The sequence below is a fragment of the Simochromis diagramma genome, unplaced genomic scaffold (assembly GCF_900408965.1).
Source record: "Simochromis diagramma unplaced genomic scaffold, fSimDia1.1 OVJJ01000781.1, whole genome shotgun sequence".
Classification (NCBI taxonomy): domain Eukaryota; kingdom Metazoa; phylum Chordata; class Actinopteri; order Cichliformes; family Cichlidae; genus Simochromis; species Simochromis diagramma.
In genome coordinates this window covers 220,430-238,633 of record NW_024386832.1, presented here as the reverse complement: position 1 = coordinate 238,633, position 18,204 = coordinate 220,430, and the positions used below count along the sequence as shown (strand labels likewise).

General features: G+C 41.0%; 1 protein-coding gene and 1 long non-coding RNA gene across 5 annotated transcripts; one reads left to right on the top strand and one right to left on the bottom strand.

Moving 5' to 3' along the window:
- Window positions 1-3,553: 3,553 nt before the first annotated feature.
- On the bottom strand, window positions 3,554-7,180 carry LOC120731424. Of its 4 annotated transcripts, none has more exons than XR_005695349.1 (3): window positions 4,997-5,454; window positions 4,614-4,903; window positions 3,554-4,279 (listed from the first exon to the last, which is right to left on the bottom strand). It is a non-coding gene; the product is annotated as an uncharacterized LOC120731424 (long non-coding RNA). The 4 variants fall into 4 exon arrangements; XR_005695346.1 differs by lacking the exon at window positions 3,554-4,279 and adding an exon at window positions 6,355-7,180 and having other exon boundaries at window positions 4,791-4,903; window positions 4,997-5,773; XR_005695347.1 differs by lacking the exon at window positions 3,554-4,279 and adding an exon at window positions 6,355-6,893 and having other exon boundaries at window positions 4,791-4,903; window positions 4,997-5,311.
- A 4,352-nt stretch (window positions 7,181-11,532) lies between these two features.
- Window positions 11,533-17,900, top strand: LOC120731419 (kelch-like protein 10). Its single transcript, XM_040028413.1, has 5 exons — window positions 11,533-11,899; window positions 12,830-13,316; window positions 14,307-14,900; window positions 16,712-16,861; window positions 17,096-17,900. The coding sequence occupies exons 1-5, from the start codon at window positions 11,766-11,768 to the stop codon at window positions 17,393-17,395; spliced, it is 1,665 nt and encodes a 554-aa protein (XP_039884347.1). The 5' UTR covers window positions 11,533-11,765; the 3' UTR covers window positions 17,396-17,900.
- Window positions 17,901-18,204: the final 304 nt, after the last annotated feature.

Below are 18,204 nucleotides of genomic sequence, written 5' to 3'. Positions count from 1 at the left end.
CAAACATGAAGCATCAACGTGATGTTTAGATGTCGATTAATATTACAATAAGAGACTAAAGTAACTCGCTTTGAACACTTCAGTTTTCTCTCTTGATGCTGCTGTTTGTTTCCTCCTCCACTTGTATTTTTCTGCACTTCAGTGAATGTGCATAGCGCCCTCTGTTGTATGTTTGGGAGAACTGCACTGCATTGTCATCAAATGAAACTGTGCAGAGGTGGAAAATGAGCAAAGGAAGCACATCAACTGAAGAAGCTTCTTGGATCAGAAGTTAAACATCATCCAGAACCTTAAAGAAGTAAAGTCGCTTTCTTTCCAGGCTCCTTAGACAACCATGACCTGGATGACTGAGAACCTACAAACACACATGAGCAGCAATTTATTTAATGTGGACCTGAGCAGTGCCCAAACCAACAACCAAACAATTTGTATTGAACCCTACTTCAGCCAATCAGCAGTCTTTATCTCTTTCAGCATCAAACACAAACCACACCTTGAAGAGAGGTGACAAATCCACAAACACCTTCAAATGTAAACACACATCACACATGATGAACATGGATCCTAACATAGTTGATGCATTTTTTTGTAAAGCCTGATACTAAATGTATGCAGGCCACCTGAACTGCTTTGTCTCGAGTGCCGCCCACTGGGTTGGTCACTAGAACTGTGTGTTGCCATCACTGGAGCCGTGGTTGGTCTTTTAGATTATTTAGACTGGGACTGTTTTTTGTTGATTAGGCGGCATGGTGTCCTGACGGCTGCCTCTGTTGTTTTTTTTCCCAGGAGGAGGAGAGTGGAGCACAGGTGGACAGCAGCCACGGAGCAGAGAGCACGGAGTTTTGGGTGAAGACATGACACAGGAGTCGAGGGAGCTCACTGGATTATTGTGTTGTCTTATTTACTCCACTGTAAATAAAGAGCACTGTCCATCGCACGAGTCCTGCTTTTGGGTCCTCCTTCCCCACTTCACAAACACTGAAACTAATTATACAGGTAATAATAAAGGAACCAAAAGTTCACATCTATAGCTTTAAATTTGGACAAATCTGTCAACACAACCATCAAGAATAGAATAAAATACACACAAACACTGAAACTAATGAAAAATTACACATGATATATGAACTGTGGAAACTAACTGAACAATAAAACTCAGAATAAACAAATTCAAACATTATATGAAAGGTATAAACTGATTTGCATCTTATTGATTTGCAGGCTCACTTTGCTCCAGGACTTGACGACTGGCCCAACCCGTACAGTCTTTGTCTCTTAATACTGAATGTTGAAAACTGATACTCATGGACACCTTATTTCAGTCTCTTTACTTTGCATAAGAGACCCAAAGCTTTACATCAACATGATGTTGTCTAGTGGACCAGCACGTCCATTACATGTTTTGCCGTTATTGCTGTTTGTTACGAGTTCAAATATTGAGGGTGACCACAAAACAATAATGGTCCAGAAGAGCTTCGGTCAAACAATGATTTTAATGAACACGCGCGTGGGGAGATGAACACTGCCCACAGACAGCATCGATCTCCGCCCAATGATACACAAGCAGTTGTTTTATACCATCAGGGTTTACTTTTATGACGCCCCCTCATGCGTCAAGCAGATACAACACAGGCATAAGTTTCAAAACCACAAATGTTCTGTTGACGACTTTGGACACATTTAAAAGGACATCTTCTCCGTCTCGAGGCCAGGTGCTTCCTATTAATCTTCTAACTCTCGCTTATCTCCTGGAACAAACTGTCCCTTAGGCAGACACAATTTTGCAGTCACAAGCTTTTGCAAACTATTATTTGAACTCTTACCTAAATATGAGTCTAACTACTGTTTGTGTGTGTGTGTCTCGACCTCCAACGCACTCAGCCTCACCCCGCCCGTTGATGCTTCTAACCTTTTACCAGACAGACGCTCTCTGTGATAGGTGTAATAATCTTAACTAAGAACATGTGTAATCTATTTAATAAATGCTTTGATGAAATGATAATTAATGTAATGGTAATGATGATCGTTATGAATAGTAGCAGTAAAGTATTTCCCTGATCTCCACACTCCCGCTTTTGACCTCTTGACCACAAGAGGTCACCATACGTTGCTTGTGTCACTCCTCGACCCACTCAGCTGCTTCCATGTCCATCAATGGCATCATGGGCCCGGGTCACCGTTCCCTCTCTAGCCGTCCTCTGGCCCAGGGAATGAGACAACACCCTCTGAGACATCAGACAAAAACAAACACCTTTCCCTACTACGCCTCCCACACTTATCTCCTCAATTGGTCTCTGAATTCTTCAAACTTGGTTGAAGCTATCATGTTTGGGACTCTCTAATCAAAAGCGAGCCTGACTTATGGCCTTGGCTCCCTATTTCGTCTACCTTTAACAACGGCGGGAGTGAAGCTCCCGTGGAATGTGCTCTGTCTCCTCTATTATCAGAAAAAGCAAGGTCCTGACTCTCTGAAAACAGTATTTCTTATAACTCAGCAGTATAATGCATCATAAAACAATATCATTCATTCACAATAAATCAGCAGCCTAATGTAATACAAATCAGTTTAACAAATGTAATAGTTATCACCTTCTTCTAATTCAGGAGAATAATGCAAACTAAACCTACATAATAGCTTCACAATCATTAATCAGGGGCATAACGTGGCATAAGATAATATAATAATCTCACAGTCCCCCTTTGATCTCTTTTAAAAGAGATCACTTACACCCTAGAATCCAGGTTTGCGAGGTCCATTTCTTCTTCTTAGTCCTGAGGCCCTGTGTCCCCGTTTAACGAGTGGACCATATTGGATGACCTCTGTGATTGTGCAGTTCAGATGCAAGAAAAACTATGATTACAACAACAATAGTAGTTACAGATGACACTCCCATCGCTCTCCAGTTCTCCCACAGCTTTATCTTGGTGCTCCAGTTTCCCCAACCTCATTTTGGTGCCACCTTGTACCTTTCAAACGTACTCAGACTAGAACCTCTGTCCAAGGAGCTTTTAACCTTTACTTTATTGCTGCAGCTATCAGTGTCTTCCAGTCGGGTGATTCTCTGCTCTTCTTTCTTCGACCTCAGGGGTTAGACCACCCTTCAGTCGTTGCACAGATCAGGGGATTATTCTGCCCCGATTTTTGTCGTTTGTGCTGCTTCTGTTTTCAAAGATATTAATGAAAATGTAAAGGTCAAATGTACTGTTTATAAGATTGGGGAAAACTGCAGTCAGCTGAGACTGAAGAAGTCACTTGGATGAGTGACGAAACGTTTCTCCCACTGAAAATGTCCGGATGAACAGAATCAACCTTTTGGAATTTACTTACCTGGATGATTAAGCACGCATCAAGACATTGTTTTATTAATATTTTTAAAATGATAGCGGCACAAACAACAATTTTAGCAGCACAAACGCAGCACAACTGATTGACACCAATTTTGTTTGATTCCATTAATATGAGGGGGCTGGTTGACCTCTGATGACCTCTAGAAATTTTTATTAATATCTTTAAAATGATAGCAGCACAAACGTAAATTTTTGCAGCACAAACGCAGCACAAACGTTTGATACCACTTTTGTTGGATTTGAAGAAGGTGGGGGGGCCAACTTCACTCACATCTTGGAGACCGTTGATCAAACGTAAATATGTCCAGTCACTTTTGATTCAACCTGCTTAGCTTGATCTCACATTTGCTGTTTCCTCTATCTCTTTCCCCTGTGTGTGTCTGTTTGTGTGCTTGTGTGTTTGTGTGTGTGTGTGTGCGTGTGTGTGTGTGTGTGCGTGCGATGATCTCACATTTGTCATTTCTTCTTTCTCTCTCCCCTTGTCTTGTGTGTGTGAGTGAGAGAGAGATTATCATCTAACATTTGCCGTTTCCTCTATCTCTTTCCCCTGTGTGTGGGTGCATGTGTAAAGGTAAGAAGCTTAGTAATGAAGTAAATGAATTCATTGACGGGTGAACAAACAAGGGCAACACGGTGGCACAGTGGTTAATACCATTGCACCCACAGCAAGAAGGTCCTGAGTTCAACTCCACTATCAGGCTGAGGTCTTTCTGTATGGACTTCTCATGTTCTCAAAGTATTTGTGGGGGTTCACTCCACGTGCTCCGGCCTCTTTCCAAAATCCTAGTTTGTGGAGAAACTCCGAAATGCTCTTAAGTGTCTAGGGTTGTCTGTATCCGTGTTAGCCCTGTAACAGACTGGTGACCTGTCGAGGGTGTACCCTGCTTCTCGCCCTAAGATAGCTGGGATAGGCTCGAGCTGCCCTGTGACACTGGAAAAGAAACACAGCAGAGAATGGATGGGTGGCTGATCAAACGTAAACATTTCCAGTCACTTTCAGTTCAAGCTGCTTAGCATGATCTCACATTTGCCAATTTCTCTATCTCTTCCCCCTCTGTTGTGTGTGTGTGAGATATTCTCACTTTTGCCATTTCTTCTGTCCCTTTCAGCTGATCTGTGAGTGAGTGTGTGTGTGTGTGTGTGTGTGTGTTTGTCCCACATATTGCATACTCTGCTTTTGTCCTCAAATCAGGTAGGAAGTGTCTGTGTGGTTGAGCTGGTCTGGTCTGTCTAGACTTTCACTAGATAGATCAGGCTGCACCCACCTGTGAAACAGGTGGAGGGTCACCAGGACATGCAGAACTCGCTGACAGACTCCTGGCCACCTCTTGCCTCCTCAGTAGAAAGGGGCCACTCCCAGAGGCGGAGGGCTGTGAGGCACCGTCCGCCGGGCCCTCTCCTTTGGGAAAACCCTCAACACTGGGCCGAACCTTGGAGTTCTGTATGTCCATTCAGGCACACTCCATGCTTGATCTGTAGGCAATTCCTCTCAGAAGTGGAGGTCACGGTGGAGGCGTCGGAGGGCGGAAGGCGTTCCCTCAGTGGCTCTCCTCTTCTGAGATTGTGCAAAAACATAAGTCAATGTAGTGTAAGCAGCTTGAAAGAAAGTAACTGAACTTGTTTACATTTCTGGGAGACGGTTGCTCACACGCGGGCGGCACAGTGGTTAGCACCGTTACCGCACAGGAAGAAGGTCTTGAGTTCAGCTCTACCGTCGCTCTGTGTGGAGTTTGCATGTTCTTCCTGTTTTTGCGTGGGTTCTTTCCTTGTACTCCGGCTTCCTGCCACAGTCCAACGACCTGTAGTTAGTGGCAATAGGTAATCGAAGAGTGTAAATTGGCGATAGGTGCGAATGGTTTTCTGTGTCTATGTGTTAGCCCTGTAACAGACTGGTGACCTGTCGAGGGTGCACCCTGCTTCTCGCCCTAAGATAGCTGGGATAGGCTCGAGCTGCCCTGTGACACTGGAAAAGAAACACAGCAGAGAATGGATGGGTGGCTGATCAAACGTAAACATTTCCAGTCACTTTCAGTTCAAGCTGCTTAGCATGATCTCACATTTGCCAATTTCTCTATCTCTTCCCCCTCTATTGTGTGTGTGTGAGATATTCTCACTTTTGCCATTTCTTCTGTCCCTTTCAGCTGATCTGTGAGTGAGTGTGTGGAGGGCGGAAGGCGTTCCCTCAGTGGCTCTCCTCTTCTAAGATTGTGTAAAAACATAAGTCAATGTAGTGTAAGCAGCTTGAAATGAAAGTAACTGAACTTGTTGAGATGGTTGATCAAACTGAAATATTACTGTCATGGTCCAGTTACGCTACATGTATATGTATTTGTTTTTGTTTCTCTCACTTTCTTTCTCGCTTCCCTGCTCACAACGCGATGCCTGGGCGGACCTAATCATGGGCTCCCGGTTGCTGTCCTCACACCTGCAAGCAATTTCTCACCTGAGGTTCATCATCCTGTTTACCAGCCACTTCTGAAGGCAGTTGCTTGGAGCCCTTTGTCGCTGGACTACTGTGTAACATTCGTTAGTGCAATTCCAGCTTTGGAAATATTTTGATTTCTCTTTGTGCTTTGCTTGGCATTTAACATTTTGTCCTTGTATATAGATTTTCCGTGCCCCGCCTTGAGACCCTGTTCGTGAGTGTGGCAGTTGCAGTGAGCCTGTGGAGCCCCCCCACCCTCCATGGACCTCTGGATTTGCTGGACCCCTTCTCCCCACTTGTATATAGTGCACTCTGTGTCATGTAAATAAAAAAAAATGTTTATTGTGATTCGTAGTCTGCACTTGAGTCCTGCTCAGCCTTGACAATTTTTAGTCACTTTCGGTTCAAGCTGCTTAGATTCCCAAGATCTCACATTTGCCATTTGTGTGTGTGTGTGTGTGTTTGTTTGTCCCACATATTGCATACTCTGCTTTTGTCCTAAAAACAGGTAGGAAGTGTCTGTGTGGTTGAGCTGGTCTGGTCTGTCTAGACTTTCACTAGATAGATCAGGCTGCACCCACCTGTGAAACAGGTGGAGGGTCACCAGGACATGCAGAACTCTTGCCTCCTTAGTAGAAAGGGCCACTGCCAGAGGCGGAGGGCAGTGAGGCATCCAACCCCCATCTCATCAATAGGGGGGCATGATCTGAAATAACAATAGATTGATAATTGCAAGTTTCAATAAGTGGAAGAGGACATTTATCAGTGACAAATGAATTTATCCAATAGAACATTTTGTGGACAGGAATATAGTCGGAGCATGCCCTGGATGATTATCCTTATTAGAGCTTCTTTCTAGGTTAGAGAGCACACAGCTTGTACCTCCAGCTAAAATGGGATTGTGTGTTGTCATATCCAGAATTCACGAGAATTAATAGACAATTAAGGTTTCATCATCCCATTTGGGGGCGTAAATGTTGGCTTAAATCAGTTCATAAAGTTGGCCATAAAGTCCATAATGTTGGCCAACCACAGTAATACGGACCCATAATAAGGACCCATAGGATCAGATAAAATGTTTGATACAGGAAATGGGACGTTTTTCACCAATAAGGATGGCCACCCCTCTGTTTTAGAGTTAAAGTTGGAACGGACTATTTGGCCAACCCAACCAGTCTTCAATCTATATCGGTCTGCTATACAAAGGTGAGTCCCCTGTGGAAAAGACATATCAGATTTTTTCAGTTGTGTAAGCACCTTTTTGCGCTTAACAGGGTGATTCATAGACTTAATGTTCCAACTTACAAAGTTGGCTGCATAACCCGTAAGCTTCGCCTGTATATCGACAGCAGCCATAGAGTTATCTAATCAAAGAGCAACAGTATGAATGTGTATGTGTGATAGCCACTAACGTCTAATCACATTTATGTGAATTTACTTATATTTAAGCTATTTTATTTTAAATGTAAGTGATATTTTCCTTTGAAAATCCTCTAAATTAACTAGTTTTAACTATAGACCTGGTAACTAGTCTGGGATATTTGTAGCTGATGCTCCATTTTTGTACCAGTAGGTGGCAGTGTGAGACCATGGTTTGGCCTGTTGTTAGTAGTCAGAAGCATGCTCAGCACTGTTTTCTCATAATGTTACATGTACTCCCTGCCTTATCATTTCTTTCCTGCTTGCAGGCTAGTATTGTACCAGAAATAGAAAATAAAAGCAGTCACACCCGATATATTGCATAGATTTATTTGAAATACTTATTACTTGTTATTCTGTTTTCTTTTTATTCTGTTTCTTCGTTACTCTGTTTCTTTCGCTCCGGGACCACGTGCACGTAATTTTCATTCCACCTCATGTAAACATGTGATGCGAATGACAATAAAGAATCCATGAATTCTTTTGGACCTAATACTGATCTTTGAGGTATGTCACAAGCAACATCCATCAATTTAGATTCCTACTCATTTATTTGTACATATTGTTGCTTATTCACTACATAGCTTTTTATCAGTCCAAAATCACTCCCCTAAACCCATACTTTCCATTTTTTTTATTAGAATTTCATGATTGACAGTATCAAATAGGGCTGCCAAAAACGATTATTTTGATAGTCGACTAGTCACCCGATTATTTTTGCGATTAGTCCACTAATCAGATCATGCAACATAGAGCTTACTGCATCAGCATGCATCTGCTCTAATATAACTATCATTAGCTTACAGCTTTAAGTGTATGTGCAAACTAAAAAATAAAGACAAGATGATAGTTTATTAAATTTTAATTAAATTTGCAGATTGTTTTGGTGAAGTTTAATAAACTCAGCCGTCTGCTCCTTGCTATCTAAAATATAACAGGACACCAGAGTATATTCTGGAGCATCTCACACTTCTGATGATCAGCTGTCTGCTTGACGTTTATTCAGCTGTGTAAAAACCAATGACTGTATAAACTATAACTTTAATCTCAGCCAAACCGATTTACTCAGGAACAAATAAAATACTGAAAAAACCCAAATAATAACATTTTAAAGTTATCTAAGTGACTTAGATATCATGTTTAACCTGAGTAGCGAAAGACGGCGGTGGGTTTGAAAATGGTTTTCCAGGAGTCTGGTGTTCTCACCGGCTCTAGCGAGCCTTGAACCCCAGCTAGCTATCGAGCTAGTGGGTAACAGACATCTCCGAAAATGTCGGGGCGCTTTTGAAAATATGTGGTGTCTTGATAAACTGAGCACATATTTGAAGTTTACACAGCTACATTCTCTCCTGAAATATGTTAAACATTTATTTTGTGACCCAGAAAGAATAATAAGAGTAATATTAAAACTAACTAGCTGCTGCCATTTTTGGAAACTGAGCAGGGCCGCGCTATGAATTCTGGGACACTGCTTCTTCTTCTTTGGGGTTTAACAGCAGCTGGCATCGTTGTACATGCAGTGCTGCCATCTTCTGTTTCAGTCCGTTATTACACTCTTAAATCCTACTACTTATTCCTGCGTCTTTTGGGATCTTACAAAGCTTCAAACGACGCATCGACTATTAAATTAGTCTTCGACGATTTTGATAGTCGACGTAATCGTGACTAGTCGACTAATCGTGGCAGCCCTAGTATCGAACAGTTTTTTTAATTAAAAAAAAAACTCCAAGTGTGTACTTCTTATTATATAGGCCAGGGGTGTCCAAACTTTTTGCAAAGAGGGCCAAATTTTATAAAGTGAAGATGCCTGGGGGCCAATGGTTCCTTTTGACTTTTTTTTTCATAACAAAGTTACATGAAAATATAATGAAGAACAATTTTAATAGTCACAATTACCCGTTATTTTTAAAATAGAAATGTACCTAAATAAAAGACACTCAGGCAAGCATTTACAACTCTAAAGACACAATTCCGCCTTTCATTTATATCTGGAGAGTCAGACAACATTGAACAAACTGTATAGAATACCCTAAATTTCCATGAGTTTGCAATATCTTTGCCTAATGAACATTTAAACAGGCGTTATAAGTAATGAAAAGTGTTCTGTTATCAATAAAGTTTTTTTTAAAGTGAATTTCGCCCTTTGACTTTTACAAGACCTTTCAGGAAGCCAAAGTTTTTCACATACTGGAAGATTGCACAACTGGAAGTTCACTTGCTGCAAGAAATAAACACATTTGTAAATTTACACAATATGTACACAACACACTCAACTATGAATTAAGAGCATAACATCAACAGTTAAAACCAAATCTTAAGAGTTTAACAAAATACGTTTCCTTTTGTGTATTGCATTAGCATGCTTTATGCTTTTTACTGTTGAGAAACACATGAGTAATGCAGGGATGTCACTCCTGGAGGCCTGCTCTTCATTTGATTCAACTGTGCTAAACCAGAAAGAACTAAAACATGCATAGCAGCTCTCCAGTACAGAATTTGGGCATCCCTGGACTAATGAGAGGGGTGATACTGAGATCTAGATTTTAGTAAAGCAATTAGGTCTGCTTTGAGGGCAGTGGTTGAGATGCATAAAATATCACGCAAGTGGGAGTCACTCATCCTTGATCTCAATCGGTTCTTGTTTAAGTTCATGACAGAGAATGTTTGCTCACACAAATATGTGGAACCAAATTGACCCTGTGTACGAGAAAATGCTAAATTCCTGGTTTGAGACCGGATGTGGGGTTGTACATTTCCGGTAGCTTGACTTTGCGGTCAATCGCTACTGCAAAGATATACTCCAAAATCATGTCCAAAACTCGAAAACGGAAAGATTGCGTTAAGTTACAAAGAGCAGAAGGTGGGAACACTCACCGCTGTTGTGTCATAAAAAATCTAATGATCAATTTTTACGTTTAAAGAGTTTAGATCGATCAGTTGTTTACGTCACTCAACACAAGCAGAACTGCATCACTGCATGCAGAAGACACATCGTCCACATTCAGAAGCACATCTCTGTATAGAGACTGGTCTTGTGATTTAAACAGGCAAATGTTCAGCATTCAAACTACAGGTGAAGAATAGTCAAACCAGATGTTTCCCCCATTATGTCGAGATCAGCTAGTCAAGTACACACCTACACAGTAGGGCTGCACGATTAATCATTAGAAAATCACAATCTCGATTCATATTTATGTGCGATCTCATTTCCAAATGACAACGATTTAAAAAAAAAAAAAAAAAAAAAAAGACGACGACGATTGTACCGCATTTTGATCCAGGACGTAATCTGCATGAAAACAAGCGCTCACTCTTTCTGCTCAACAAATGACAAGGGCGGAGCCTTATACCACGTGATACAGAAGCTGTGCCGTGTGATGCTAAAATTAGCAGGGAAAAAACAACGGAGAGCACGTCAGGGATGACGAGAAAGTGACAGGAGAAAATCCGTCCCGGTCAACCACCCAAGCATCAATAACGGGAACCTTATACAGCGCTTCCCTATACACGTCGAACTCCCGCAGGCACAAAGAAATTACGGAGGCTATTCCTTATCACCTGACCAAACATATGGCTCCCATCAACACTGTGCAAAACGAGGGATTTAGGAAAATGATCAACACCCTAGACAAACGCTACACAGTGCTGTCCCGCAACTATTTTTCTATTGTTGCACTACCTGCTCTATACACGCAGTGTCGAGCAACGGTGGAGACGGAATTTCAAGCAGTACAACATTTTGCGGCAACGACAAAACGTGAGACATTTGTTGTTTTTATGTTTATTTATTGTTTTTATGTTCAGTCTCAACTGTTACGAAGTTGATGTGCAGTTAATAAGTGCAATAAATATTTATACTGGAAAAGAGAATCGTGATCTCAATTCTAAGCCAAAAAATCGTGATTCTCATTTTATGCAAAATCGTGCAGCCCTACTGCAGACGATCTCCTCCGTGACGTCTCTCCTATACAGTGCAGAATCGCTGCATCGATTGCTAGCAGGGTGACTCTGAAGTGCAGTACTGGATGTCCACGAAACGTTTTGCAGCGTCAAAAAATAAAATTGGCTACTTGATTTCACCTATCGCTGGTTATTTTTAGAACATAACACCCGCTGTAAACGAGGGACAGCTGAGAAATATAACATTTGAATCCCTTTTCTCTTTTGCCCTGAGGTGCAGGGAAAAAATATTAACAAGTCGATGAACATCATTTACAGATATATTGGGTAAATGCCCAAGACATCTATAGAAATGTAAATCGCTGCTTGATTCATTCATTTGCTTAACTTGTTTTGGACCGTAAACCAGGCGCGAATAGGACACCGGAAACAAAGCTCCCCAAAGGCGTTTCCGCACCGGAAGTAGCATATGCTAACGTGCACACAGTCAATTAACGAATGATGCACTATGATTTTCAAATATAAACAGAGTAGTGACACTTTCCAGGCAGCATAAGTTAACGTAATCAGTAATTTAGACAAAGTACCTCACAAACTGTAGGCAGCTCTCTAAAGGAAAACACTAAACAGGAGATTTTTTAGAAGTTTAAACATCTTGAGTAACATCTGAATAATGAACAGCGCCTGTAGTACTGTCTTTAGGGAGCTTTTTCTGGATGGACAGTTTTGTGACTCTGTGATCCGAGCTGGAGATGTTGAGTTTAAAATTCACAGGATCATCCTCTGTAACTGCAGTGCATACTTCAGGTGAGCAGGCATGTGTTGTTTGGCTGTGGTTGGTTCTGCATTTATCCTACTTCAAAGTTTTCATGTAACACAGTGCAGCAGGTATTGGGAGGTTTCAATGTTACACTGTACTTTTTGATCACTAGAAATGTTCTGGAGCAATTTTTAGGGGGAAAAAAAATCAGTCCTGTATTTTTATTTAGTTATTTATTTTGGGAGGTTTGTTGGGATACATATATAGTGTAGGTTTGTGTTTGACTCCACAATGAGCCTTTAAGAGGTAGTTTGAAAGCTTACAGACGCTATAAACTGGCTTTCTCATTATATTTCATCAGCACGACAACAGCAGCAGCAGCTCTAATAAATTTGTGCACAAACTGGCCTGCACCAAAAGGACCACATCAGTGGTGATATTAGCTGTGCCTTCACCAGTTTAGCTGAAATTGTATGTCTAAATAGGCAGGTAATCAATTTAGGGCCAGACTGAGAGGTGGCCAATGATATGCCATTTCTGTTGCAGTGGGACATATCCGCTCTTTCCAATTCTGTCTAGTCAGTAAATTTGATAATGTGAAATTCAGTTATTATATTTGCAGCTATTTAATGCCTGCTGTCCCCTGTCGCCCTAACCCTGTTACTGTATAGGAATATTTGCTACAATGCCTAGACAACTCTATATCTTTCTGTCTGTCTAAACATAGCAGCAATGCTGAATTTTTTCTGCACATGTCTGAATAGATGACCTTAAATAGGAGATTGCCCATTTGAAATCAAGTCATTTTAGATTTTTGTTACTTTAATTTCATATCTCTTTGATCACAGCTTGCTCAAGTAAGCATGCAGCTGAAAAATTATACAAATGCTATTTAACTATGAGCTGCACGACATTAGGTACTTTTTAAGTTCCATGACAGAGAGACAATGTGAAAATGCTGATCTGAATCTGCACAGGGATCTCTTCTGCTACAAACCACTACCATCAAACAAGGTCTACAACTTCCCCACTGTGTCTCCAAAAGCAATGAGCCTCATTTTGGAATATGCCTATACCCAATCTGTTGTGGTGACGGAGGACAATGTACTGGAGCTGTTGGTGGAAGCAGACCACTTTATCGTGACTGGCATCATTCAAGCCTGCTGCGACTTCCTGGAGAGGAAGCTTTGTGTAAATAACTGCGTCAGTATCTACAATCTGGCACACTTACACAACTGTCCTGACCTCAGGGGAAAGGCCTTTCTCTACATCCTCCATCACTTTGAAGAGGTTGGTGCACTCTCCTTGGAGTTCCTTCAGCTCTCTGTGCAGCAACTATCAGATCTTATTGAGAATGATGAGCTCAATGTGAAGCAGGAGAGCACTGTGTTTGAGGCCATTCTCAGATGGATCAACTATTCCCCTGTGGAACGTGGGTGTGACATGCCCGCACTGCTCAAGCAGGTAACTGAAAATGGGATATCAATTTAATTGCTCCTCTAAGTGCATTTATTTTGTTTATTACTCAGTGAGGAGCTGTTGAATGAATGGTACAGTTTGAAAGTATAGAAAGCAACTTCCGCTGTAGCAATTTGAATTGGGAATAAAAAATAAAACATAAGCTTGATGCCTGATGCAAAAAAAAAAAAGAAGTTTGATTGTACACTATTGTGTTTACAGAGTTGGGTGTCCAGGCCGCCCACCTGCTCACCCATCAGCCTTTTATGGCTGACGTGTAAAAAGCTAAAATTGCAATGGCAGAATTACTCAAACTTAAGGCTTGGTAATAGAGTTAATGTAGGGGAATCATTCTTCTTCATTCTTAATCACATTGGGGGGTGGGGTGGGTGTTTCTAATTCACTTGGGAGTGTGCATCAGAAGGTGCTCATCATTTAGTCCTTAATAAATTGTAAAAGTATTATTTACACTTGCGTCCAGATAAAACTGGCCGTTGTTTTGTAGTTTCAGAAGTGCATTATTGATAATGTGTCTGAACTGCACTTTAGCTTTTCTGACAGAAAAGTTGACTATGCCCATCATGTTCTGCCAGAACTTACTGACTGGACCTTAGGCATTTACAACAGGACACACCCTCATTGTGGGACCTGTTTCTACAGCAGGAGGTTACTCAGTGCTCAGATAATGGCATTGAAACTTGACTGTGGCACTACTGCTTGTTTGGAGGTAATGCCATGACCTGCCATTGCTGTTTGGCAGGTGATGCTGTGGCTCTTTACAGGTAATGTTAGGGTCTTTAAGGGCAATGCCACAGCTGATTGGAGGCGATGCCAGGAGCTACCATAGCTATCTGGGTGATTCCATGACATTTTGATTATAGGGATAGCGCTATACTTCACTAATGGGTGGTGGCATGGTGGCTACATCCAACTCTTATATACAGTCTAATGTTGTATTTCTTGCCTTTTCCCCTTATGATTCTTGTTTTCATCCAGGTCCGCCTACTATTAATACCCACTGAGTACTTGGTTGGCACTGTGAGCAGAAATGATGTGGTGAGTAGTAGTCCGGCATGCATGGATATGGTAACCACTGCCATGAAGATGCTAAATGAGTCCATTGTGGAGAGACCTATGCCCCAAACACGCCTGCCGTCTGAAGTCTTATTGGCCGTTGGTGGGTGGGTGAGACATTTCCCAAGTGACAAGATTGAGTTGTACAATGTCCGAGCTGACCACTGGGTGCCGCTGAGCTGGACACAGTATGCTTCTCTGGGATTCTACGGTTGTGCTTACCTCAATGGATGTGTCTATTGCATCGGAGGTTTTGATTTCATAAGCTATTCAAGTCGTGTGAGAAGGTTCAGCCTCACCAGCCAAACCTGGACAGAGGTGGGGTCGATGCATGAAGAGCGGGGCTTTCTCAGTGCGGCCACACTGAATGGCTGCATATATGCTATGGGCGGGTGCCAAAACCAAAAGAAACTGAAAACTGCAGAACGATATGAGCCTGACACCAACCAGTGGACTATGATTGCATCGATGCACAAGTGCAGGACAGAAGCTGGTGCTGCAACACTACACGGCAAGGTAAGTGGAATTGAGGTAGTGGAAGATCTCTGCCATGTTGGTTTTGTGGAGAAAGTGGTGGACAAAGTTAACTGGTAATGCTAACAACCTTGGTTAACAAGCTGCGTCAATAAAATGTACAGTCAAATAATTCCATTAGAAATGAACCAAAAGATGCCAATGCCTTAATCTGTCAGTACACTTCCCAAAGCAGTCACAAACCCAAATTTTAGCCAGGACGCTATCCATATGGATTAGGTTTTTTTTGGTCTTTTGTGTCTGGCTGTAAAAATGATTTTTAAGGCTATGTAGTTGGATTTACAACATATGGGGATTTATTATCTTTTGGAGCCAGCCAACCAACGCATTTATGCACTGGAACATGAGAGCACAGTAAAATATTACTTTTCTGTGAGTTTCTGTGCAAAAAACATTTTTTTTAATAGTCTTTTAATAGCTGCCCAATGGGAGTAATTTTTAAAAAGTGAATATATATATATATATATATATATATATATATATATATATATATATATATTTTTTTTTTTTTTTTTTAGAATAATGTCATGAGTATTGAGAAAGACATTCTTTCCTTGGTTGGTACTTTTTTTTCTTGCAAACTTATAACAATCCTGCAAAGGATTGTTTTGGGGTTTTTTTGGTTCGGTTAGGATCTTTTTGTTAATTTAATCTCAGTAGATATATGTTTTTTTAAAAGAATATTATGGCTTGGCAATTTCTTTATTCCTGTTTTATTTGTTTTGCTTAACATGGCACTGATTTGCAAATGTACTTTTCAGCTTGAGGGCTTAATCATCACTGGACCTTTCTGTGGAAAATATGAATAGTTTATGAATTGTATCAGTTTTATAATATTTTATTTTTAAGCTAAATATTTCTATTACCATTAATCCAACAGCTCAGGGAGAAGGTTATGGTTACTTCACCCTCACATCGTGAAAAATAGCAATTTTATAATTTCTGCATCCATATTTTCTAAGTCTGCAAAATACAGAAAATAAATGCAGCAAACCTCTGCTAAAACTAAATGTTTTAGGATAACACCATCATTTTTAGATTTTTACTACTATTATGCAAAGTAGCTACACAGAAATCTGATGAAAACATTTTTAGTTTTTCACAAGCGCATGGCACAACATCGAAGAGCCACCTCCACGGGACAAGACTCAGCAGTCCATCTGCATCTAAAGGACAAAGGTCACTCTTTCGAGGATGCCAATGTTCACATTTTGGACAGAGAGGACAGATGGTTTGAAAGAGGAGTGAAAGAAGCCATTTATGACCACTGTGAGCGACCATCTTTGAACAGAGGCGGTGGCTTACGACACCAGCTGTCTGCCATCTATAATCCAGTTTTGAGTTCCCTTCCCAGACGTCTTAACGCCCACTCACATCCTGGGCCATCTGACCTGAGGAAATCACATGATAGGGTGGGGCCAGGTTTCACAATGAGCTCACCTGAAACCCTGGCTGATTGTGACCCACACCCTCTTTCACACCTTGGCTCATGTAATTAGGTAGAGGATCATCAGGGGGTCCTTTGTCCCTCTTGGGGGGAAACTCCCACAGGGCTTAAATCTGGGACTCTCCACCATTTGACTCTTAGAACTGAAGAAGCTTCTCGGATGAGAGGTGAAACGTCTTCAAGCAACTTAAAGAAGTCCAGATGCTTTTCTTTCCAAGCTCCTTAGAATACGATGACCTGGATGACTGAGAACCTTCACAGACATTTTTAGTGTTTTTAAGTTTTTTCTGGAAGCTGAAACATTTAATTCTAGTAATTTTGACTCAAACGTGATTTTAATTTCTAGGTGTACATTTGTGGTGGTCTTACTGAAGATGAACCTATGTCATGTGCTGAGTCCTACAACCCTGACACCAACCAGTGGACACTGATCACACCCATGGAAACCGGGAGGACTGGGGGAGCCGTGGTCGCCTACAATAACGAAATCTATGTAGTAAGAAGAGCTTAAAACATACTCTTACTACGGACAGAAATTCAAACATGGAATGTTTACTGTACCTGTATTTGGGAGTCTGTATTATTTTCCAAGTACCATGTACTGGATTATTGGAATGTGATTTCTATAATTACCCTAGAATCAGATATTTTGGAATCTGGAGACCTATTTACTTTTTTACAACAGAACATTTTTACGTTACAGACTGTAACAAGTCCTTTGTCTGTACAGGTTGGTGGCATTAACGGTATCACTCAGTTGCGTAGTGTCATCGCATATGACCCAAGAACAAGACGCTGGCGCAACGTTGCTCCCATGTTACACCCTCGCGAAAACTTCGGCATTGCAGTGCTGGAGGACCAGCTGTATGTGGTTGGAGGTTTCCACAATGGCGGCTTATTCTGCAATCTGGAGTGCTATGATGAAAAGACCAACAGGTGGTACATTGTCAGCGACAAAGGGATGATCCAAGGTGCTGTCAGTTGTTGCGTTCTGAAGCGACACCCCGATCTGACTGCTTATCTTCGATAATTATTTCACATAAAGAAATAAAGAAATACATTTTTCATCAATAAAAAAACTGGCTGTTTCTCTGCTTAAGATCCTGAGGTCTGACATCCCAGTGAAAAAGTCTCTTTTAGCTGAACAGAGAACTTGAACTTTCTTTTCAACATGATGGGCATTTGCAGCTTCCACATTTTATGGCCACAAGGGAGGTTAACAGCTATGATATTAAGATCCCATTGGTAAAAGTCAAATCGTTTCTTCACTAATAGGTCATCCATTCAAGCCGCCATCTTCATCTCTACCACCAGCGTTTAGCCAGCTCAACCGTCTTCAATGTAGTTTTCTCGCCTACTTTAATGTCCAATTAAAGATGAAATCCAATTAGAGTCACAAATTAGAGTTACTAAGGCTGACTGTAATCGGATCCACAGTTTATGAAGTGAATGCATCATGTCACATCAATAAGACTTGAAACTAGCAATGGGACATAAATTCTTCATAAACTGTTGAATTAGGTTATATATCACTTTACAGAAAGAACTTTTTTTCCATGTAAATTTTACACAGATGCCATTTTGAATCTCTGCTGGCCTTAAGATATGAGGAAAGTTAAAGTTACTGTGGCGTCAATTTTCAGACGTCAGGCGTCAATTACCTTTTATCTTTTTTTAAGACACTGTTTGAGAGAAATATTAATCATGTGTTTATTTCGATAGCAGAAACATATTTTTTTTGTAATTACTGGTTGATTCTAAACAACAGGGCAGCTTCCGTATACTCTGTATAATGTGTTTAAATATGATTGAGCTTCTTTTAGTAGTAGAAAGGGATGT

What these genes read in the sequence shown, in the direction of transcription:
- LOC120731419 (XM_040028413.1), top strand. Translation starts at nt 11,766, where the DNA reads ATGAACAGCGCCTGTAGTACTGTCTTTAGGGAGCTTTTTCTGGATGGA. An exon ending in TGCCCGCACTGCTCAAGCAG is followed by an intron (nt 13,317 to 14,306) that starts GTAACTGAAAAT and finishes GTTTTCATCCAG; the next exon opens with GTCCGCCTACTATTAATACC. An exon ending in ACAATAACGAAATCTATGTA is followed by an intron (nt 16,862 to 17,095) that starts GTAAGAAGAGCT and finishes TTGTCTGTACAG; the next exon opens with GTTGGTGGCATTAACGGTAT.